An 8,698-nucleotide genomic window follows, 5' to 3' on the forward strand; every position below is an offset into this window, starting at 1 on the left:
CATACAAATTCGAGGCAGGTTTTGAGGTTTGAGCGACAAAATAAAGTATACTCAAGGCAGTCAGTATGCATGCTAAAATGTCCTTGATTTTTGAACTTGCTGTTGATTCTTCCACAATGCAATGCACAAAGGAAATGGAGGCGCTGCTCACAGCTGAAAATATGAATTGTGTATGATGATGAAAACAGCTCCAGGAGCACCTCAGAAAGCAAATATATCTATGATATTTTTGTAAAAACATGCCGTCTCTTTGTTAAGTTTAATTAGAAATGGCATTCAAAAGTCACACAAATATTGGATCATTTCCAAACAGTGTAGTGTGTTGATTTCATGTATACTAATATTAGCAAAAAACAGCATACTATCAAAGATTAATATATAGCCTACTGTATAAAACGAAGCTAGTATGTAGTATGGGACACAGCAAGAGTGTGTTTCCCCATCGATCCTCATGTCTGTGATGTCTAACTCTAACCTAATATTAACCTAAACTAACCCCAACCACAAAGGGCAGCGCTGCTGGGAGGGAACAATGGGAAACAGATGGGTTTTGGAGCTCACCCACTGATGAAGGTGTATGTTTTCCCGCCTCAACAGATGCAATAAAAGTAACAGGAGCAGGAGTCCATTCACCAAGTGAAAACACGTTGGTTGTGGAGTGTGTTTGTTTAAGGTACATTCAAGCCACGTACAGATTATTTATGTAGCCCAAATTCCCAAGTTTGCCTTGGAAGGCTTCATGATCTGTACAATATGACACCCTCGATTCTCAGACCCTGGATCTGACAAAGGAAAGCCATAAGAGCAACAGAGGAGGGATCCCTCTTCCGGGACGGACAGATATGCAGTAGGTGCTGCATGTACAGACACAATTCACAGTGATTATTGCATTCCCAAATCTCCTCAGCTCACTGTTAATGTTTTGAAACTCTGAACTGTAATGACTGTTTAGAATCTCATCCTGTTGTGTAATATTTTGCTGCCATCTAGTGACAGGACCACGTCTACCATAGTAGTGTTTTAGCTTAGGTACTGCAAATAATGCACAATTTGCCAAATGCTTACCATTCTTTTAAAATATACTGATATTTTTTAGGACTTATTTTTAAGCATCCAGTTTATTTGCACTTTACTTGAGCAAAAACGGAACCTGAAAACACGTGAAATATGTTAGAATTAGATAATCAGCATCCTTTCATTGTTGTCAGATGTTCTACCATTGTTGTATACATACACGAAGACCTGGTGTGTGTTGTGATTATACAGTGTCGCATATAATTTTGACTATTTTACATTAGAAACTCTCTGTATGTTGCTGTTTGGGGGCTCAGCAGCACACAGGACAAGACATGTAAGGAAAGCATTTGAATGTTTTCCCCGAAGCAGATTTTAAATGAAATGCGCAAATGCGCAGAACAACAATTAACAACTCGAAGATATTTCATATCAGCCTTGGCAGCCTCCAGCTCGTGTGTTAGGAAACGTAGTTGACATATTTGACCACCAGGTGTCAGAGTTTCAGCAGCTCAGACAGCTCAGTGCGCAGAGGAAACACTAAAGCCACAACATGAATGAATGCAGTTCAAAATAAGACCCTCAGCCTCACTGGGCTGTCTTACGGACATTTTCAATAGAAGATGCTTTTATTTTTGAGGCGCCACTGCTCAACCGGAAGTCTTATTTTGTATTTTTGTGCCTCAGCTTGACACATCTTTTCATGGCAACATTTAGAGGCTGATCCACGCGTCATACACCATCACGTGTGTGTGTGTTACTACATGAAGGCAGCTGCTACGCACTTGGAGACACACAGACAGACGCAGAGACATGATGTGACATTCGGCCACGCGTAATTTGCGCATTTGGAAAGCGGTGCGCACGGCAGATGCACCGCTGTGTGTGTGATGATTTGACTGTTTCTGGACGCCTCTTGCTGTTGGAGTGAGTCCAGGGATGCTGCGGCTTGTCTGGCTGCCGGAGTGCCTCCGCGCAACGAGGGGCTGCGCCCTCCACATCTGCTGAACAGGAGAGGCGCGGATCAGCCGTTTCTGACCATATGATTTCACTCTCACCGGGGGAATAACCTGATATGGATCACTCCTGGGACATTTAAGCATCTGCGGTGATATCGCTCGCTGCTGGGACTGTGGGAGTGCAGACTGTTCCTCTTCCCTGCTGCAAGGCTGCAAGATGGGGAATAGTTTCTCCAATTTGGGTGCCTTCCAGTCCTTGCACATAGTCATGCTCGGCTTGGACTCTGCGGGCAAAACCACCGTCCTCTACCGGCTTAAATTTAACGAGTTTGTCAACACGGTGCCCACCATCGGCTTTAACACAGAGAAGATCCGGCTGGGCGGCGCGGGGGCCTCCAGGGGCATCAGCTGCCACTTCTGGGACGTCGGGGGCCAGGAGAAGCTGCGGCCCCTGTGGAAGCCCTACAGCCGCTGCACGGACGGCATCGTGTACGTGGTGGACTCCGTGGACGCCGAGAGGCTGGAGGAGGCCCGGACCGAGCTGCACAAGATCACCCGGTTCTCGGAGAACCAGGGGACCCCGCTGCTGGTCATCGCCAACAAGCAGGACCTGCCCCGGGCCCTGGATGTCGGGGAGATCGAGAGGCAGCTGGCTCTGGCTGAGCTGAGCCCCTCCACCCCGTACCACGTCCAGCCGGCCTGCGCCATCATAGGAGAGGGGCTGGATGAGGGCATGGACAAGCTGTATGAGATGATAGTGAAGAGGAGGAAGTCACTGAAGCAGAAGAAGAAGAGGCAGTGATGGCAGATTTTCCTTACTATAGAAATATTACAGGATGAATTCAAGAGGGATTTTACATACACAGCAGATAAAAACACCATGAAGCATAAATAGCATTGTTGATCACCACAGAAACATTGCAAGGCTCCATATATAACGGGAATATATTTATAGTGATGCTACATGAGCTAAAAAAAATACCACTATTATCACTCATTAGGATCTATATGATTGCATATGAATGTTATAGCGGGATATAATGAGGGTAAACCTGCCTAAACTCCATTTATTAACATTTTTGTTTGCAGGAAACAATCTTATAATATAAATATGAATGACATTAATTTACAAAACAATCATAATAATCTCAAATTTATGGGGGGGAAATAATGATGACTTGCCTTGATCAACAGTTTTAACTCCCTGTGAGTGAGTCCCTGATGTAGGAGTATTAATAGGACTGTTTCATTTTAGCAGAGATGTTTTATAAAGTGTATGGATCTACTGGCAGAGATCCCTGTTGCTGCTGTGTTGTGCTGTGCACAGACTGTTGTAAATGTGATTAGGGATGCACTGATGCACAGACTGGCATTTAGATCTGTGAGATGGTGTTACACCAAAGATGATTCTCCTGAGAAGACAGAGACACTCTCCATCTCTTCCATCCTCCATTGTTTTGTTATTTACAACCCTCCCTACCACTCTGCGGTGAAAATGTAAATCCAAAATGATTGGTTGAGATAAGGCTGAGAATACAACTTTGTTTAGGTTCTGGAGGGTGCTCAGTCTAAATAAGTAAGTAAAGTTCAGTTAACTAATAAGGTCACTGAAGTCTCAGCGTTATAGGAATATTTATTCAGTATCCAAGATTTGTAGCGTTGTGGCTCAAGAAAGCAGATGGGGGATAAAAAGGGCTCAATGCTCACAGGTAAAGACAATAATAAGCTACATTTTTTTTTTAAAAACGTCTCATATGTTGCATTTGACACAATTAAGTGTGGCATTGATACTGTCTTTACTGGAAACAAAATTGCAGTGGCTTAAGATTATGAAATTTACCCATTGACTCCATGCTCATTTTGCACTTTGAGACATTTTCTGAGTTGTGTGTCTTTGATTATACCTCCTCTGGAAGCCATATTGGAGGTCTTGAGCTCAGCTGATTTCAGTAGACCTCTGTCTGATTGACTTTATGTTCTGTTTTTGGCCTGGGTGCAGCGTTACCACCATTCTTCCAGGAAAAGTAACAACTAGTTGCTAAATAAGTTGCCAGTGGACACCATGTGTTAGTTTATAGCTGCAAACAGTATTTGCTACTGCCATTTAGAGCTTACAAATCTCGAGCTGCAGTGATTTGTTGCCAAATACTTGTAGAGAGCGCATTAACTATTTGGCCAGTGGCCAGAAAAACATGCTAGATTTTTTGCTAGTTTCCTCTTTTAGGTAGCAGGATAATGAAACACAGATGAATGTAGCAATGGCTGTTTATATTATTTGTGCACTAGATTCCCACAAATGGAGGTGTGAGATTAGTGACGTGGCTGCAAAGCGTCAAAACAGCATTTAATTTTCATACACATTTTTCTCATTAGAGGTGTTCAAAATAATTCTCTGTTTAAACAACAGTGCCATTTTTGTAGCTATATCTCAATACTACAAAAAAGAGAGGTTACCAAACAAATTAATGAAACTACAGTATCATCACGCATTGTAGTGTTTTTCCTGACAACTTCCAACAAAACACTACATAGTCGTCAGCATAGAGTGATTTTGGGCACAAGACTCGGACAAAATCAGATCAGCATCCTTACTGTTCGCCAAAATAAATAGTAGTTTTGTTATCAGCTGTTCCACAGTGTTGTTGAGAAAGTGTTACAAGTACATCCCACATAGTGTCAACCTGCTGGCAGTGACAGGACAGAGAGCAAAGTGTCTTCCTGTAACAATGATGTAGTAAAACAAACTGACAGGCTGGAACCTGTTAAGCTGCTCCTAAAAATTACTTTTCCTCTTAATGAAGGATATTTAATCATAAACATTTACTCCAGTTGAATGATAAACCAAAACATGCTGTGTGGGTTTTTAAAAGAAATTAATTATTACCCCTAAGTACCAATTCAGTCCCCACCCTTGACAGTGTCGAAACAATGTTCACCCACATGATTGACCGTTTGCAGAATAGTTACTAAAAACTCACTAAAATGAGCATTTTGTCTTAACTGACAGGACTGTTGAATGTCTCACACAGACTGTTGTCTAATGCCGCGTTCACGTCTAAACAGTAGAAGAAACAGGATTAGATTTTGTTGCTGCAGCTCGATGTCCACAAAACTAATCATACTTTATGGATTTTAAATGATAAACTACAGCATGTTCCTCGTTTTAAAGTTGATTGTGTTTCGAAGGTAATTTAAATCATCATAATATCTTGGAATGCTACAAAAATCCCCACATGTCATACTTGTAATAACCACCAGGGGGCAGATAATAATTTTTTTGCAGTCTAAATATTATATTTCCGACATAAATCTGACGTGAACGTGGCATCCTTTTTCTGCAGTATTCAGTCGAGCTGTGTTCAACATTGCATGACAGTCACTACTTCAGACAATGAAAATTATACAGTATAGCATTACAGCCAAGATACAGCAAGACCAAACAATGTATTACATGCCAAAATGGAAAAAAAGAAAAAAGTATTTTTGGGATTAAAACTCTTTGTAATTGAACTTGTGTGTTGTCTGGTTTCTGAAGCTTTAATCAAGGTGGGAAATTCCCAGCAGCTCTCAGCTAAGTGCCAGTTATACAGTGTATCATGTTGTGAGTTACCATTAAAAATGATCCATTTCATTACTCACAATATAAAGTAAATTCTTCATATTGCACGGCCCACTTCACCAACCTGCTGAAACTTGCTGCAACTGCAACTTTGACTTGTTGCCTGTCATTGAAAAAAGGTAAAACGTGAGTCAAGGCAGCTTCTCTAAAATATTCCAGCCAATATCATCATTATATTTATATTTTTACTAACAGTGATCTTAATGATATTTTAACTTATTTACTTCAAGAACTTCAAGAACTAATATCACTTTCTTTTAAGTTAACCTTTAAAAGAGGTTTATATAGGTTTTAGCTAATGGTTTAATTAATGGTTAATACATAATTTACTTAATGCTTTAAAGATCAGTTAAAAGCCATTAATAAGGCATAATCAGAGAGGGAGAAACCCATGAGTATTTATTAAAGTTTTATCAATAAATGGTCTCAAAATGACAATATGACAGAAGGCAACAAGACATTTTGGTACCACTGTCTAGTTAACCTTTAAAAGGGTTTATAACTTGTAACTAATGCCTGATTAATTTTAATAAACCATTTAATAATACTTTATGGATCAGTCATAATCCATTAATAACATAAGAAACATGAATATTTATTAATAACCCCTTAATAAACTCATGAGTTATCTAATAAGTCTAGCAATCCAAAACCTATTAATGTAAGTGATTATAACTGAAATCATTAGTAAATGATTTATGAACCATTAATTAAAGCGTAACTTTGAAATTTGAAGTTATGTATCTCATGAATATATTTAAGGAATTATGCGAGGAAAATTACATAGTAGTTTTGATTGTGCTGTAAATCTCCAGGGACAGAAAATACATGCAAAGTACATGTTTTCCCTCCTTGTTGTTTACTCGTCTTCTCTGTCTTGTGCCAAATTTACCTTTCTGCAGTCATTGTGTTTACAGCTAAACTGTCTCCCATCTTATTATTGTGGTTTGCATAACTCATATGTAACTCAAAGCCGCTGTCATGTCAAAGTATAATCACTGATAAGGAAAGTGTTATTTTCCTTCTGTTATTTACTTGTTTGGTGTAATTGTACCATGTGCTTTGTGTTCCTGAAATAAGACAGGGTTTTTTTATGTCTCTTCTGGGACTAAACTGTCTGGAGGTTAAAGTATGCGTGCACACATTTACTGATTTATTTGAATATCAAACATATCTGGAGCTGGAGAACTGGGCTTATAGACAAAAGGTCACTGGTTCAAGTCGGAGGCATGGGAATCAAGTCTCTGTAAACATAAAGACATATTTTAAGCTTTGATTGGATCTCAGTGGAGTCAAGAAAAGTCTGGTTAGAAGACACATGAGCAATGTGTGGTGCAATTTACTCCCATGTAGCTTATGTAACAAGTATAATGTGTCTAAATCCTGCTATATCTTCTTCCTCTGAGCCATAGAGCTCCATTGTTGTCCAAAAACTATTAAAAACACCTCAGTGAGCCGCACTGTTGCTCTGGGTGACATGTTGCTTCATCAACATGAACACACACACTGTAGTTTATTTTGACTCAGTCCCACACACACCGTCCTGCTGCCCCAAATGCTCACTATAGCACCACATGTGGATTCATCCGCCGCTGAAAATAGTCCCCAACAAATGTACTATATTGTTTGAATAATGTTTGCTAAAAACTACAGAGCCCAGCTGTTTTTGGAAATTACTGAGCCTTTAAAAATTTTAACTATATATTCGTGAGCCGGTTTTAAAACTTAGAATAATACCAGCCTTGCTTTAACATTACAGCTAACTATTTTGCAAACTATGCTGCTGTTTTCAGATGGTAATTAATTTGTTTCCATTTATTTCTGTACAGGATCAAAATCTATTCAGAGAATGTTATATAATCCATCATTTGATGTTCACTCAAGAGTCTTGAGTCTAATTGATTTTTACACTGAGTGGAAATGAATAGAAGCCAATGGCTTCCTGGCTGGAATGCTGGGAAATATGCATCCAAATATCTAAAACTGGATTTGAAAATGGTCAGCAAAAATGTAAAGTACTTGATTTGTAGTTAAGGAACTAAAACTTGCAAATGCTTGTTTTATGTCCTTTGGAACCATGGAGGTTTCTCTGAATGATGTCTCATTTTCTTGCTGCTTGCGTTTGGATTTTTGTTTTGTGTTGTCAGGTTTTAAAAAAGATATTTTAACAAACTTTTTTGAAGTGTTTTGTTATAAATAAGAGTTGTGGGTTGTGACTTTTGAAAGCCTTAAACCTTAAACCTCAGCAGCTGGTGAAGAAATCAGTGAGTTTTTGGTATTATTGATCTATAACCTAACCCTAACCCCCATAGATATCCTCCATTATGATAATGTTGTGGATAGAAAACCTGACTTAATGCCCAATTCAAGACTTGTTTATACCCTTTCTACTCCACAGCCCAGTTTCCGTTCCCAAATGTGCTGCAAACCCAGGCCAGTTTATCTCACAGCTACAATAAAGTATCTTCACACTGACTGGAATATGATTCTACAAACCGCTGACAGAGCATAGAGGTTTCCGCTGTTTCTTTGTTTCATTACCTTCTTCTTGTTTCTGTGGGTGGCTGTGAATGGGATTTTCTGTTTTATCTGTGTATTCTCCTGCATGATGATAATCCCTCACACCCTCGCTGTCCAAAAATGGAGGACTGTCACGCTGAGCATGCAGAAGCTTTGAGCGCCAAAGAACAAGAGCAGCGTTAACATTTTAAATCCACTTGGCTGTTTGGACGGCGCTGAATGTGCAGGAGTGAGATTATTTTATTTTTTTAAAGCAGGTTGTCAGATTTTTGTCAGATTTCACAAAGGTTTTGTCTGATGGGAAGAAAATGTATTCTGCCAAACCAATATGGGCTTTGAAGGCTACTACATATATTTTTGTGGAGAATACAATTCAATTTTAATATTTTTCTGCAAATTTTTTTCAGAATTTGCCTCTGATGTTTCGTCTGAGACACACACAAACATTCAGTCAAAATATTTAATAATATTTTTATTGATAAGCACTTATTTAAAAGGATTTTGCAATACCACTAGATGCTGCCTCTAACATGCTGTATTAACATGAATGGGAAAACCCACAACTTGTCTCTCAAGACCCGAAGCC

At 39.3% G+C, this 8,698-nt stretch overlaps 1 protein-coding gene across 1 annotated transcript; it reads left to right on the forward strand.

The window, feature by feature from the left end:
* The first annotated feature begins 1,684 nt into the window (after nucleotides 1–1,684).
* Nucleotides 1,685–5,483, forward strand: arl4ca (ADP-ribosylation factor-like 4Ca). The gene has a single exon (XM_044188417.1). It carries the CDS (start codon nucleotides 2,191–2,193, stop codon nucleotides 2,773–2,775), a length of 585 nt encoding a protein of 194 aa, XP_044044352.1. The 5' UTR covers nucleotides 1,685–2,190; the 3' UTR covers nucleotides 2,776–5,483.
* The last annotated feature ends 3,215 nt before the right edge of the window (nucleotides 5,484–8,698 follow it).

The sequence above is a fragment of the Siniperca chuatsi genome, linkage group LG24 (assembly GCF_020085105.1).
Source record: "Siniperca chuatsi isolate FFG_IHB_CAS linkage group LG24, ASM2008510v1, whole genome shotgun sequence".
NCBI classification, from domain to species: Eukaryota; Metazoa; Chordata; class Actinopteri; order Centrarchiformes; family Sinipercidae; genus Siniperca; species Siniperca chuatsi.

Excerpts from the sequence above, each read along its gene's own strand:
- arl4ca (XM_044188417.1), top strand. The coding sequence starts at position 2,191 with ATGGGGAATAGTTTCTCCAATTTGGGTGCCTTCCAGTCCTTGCACATA.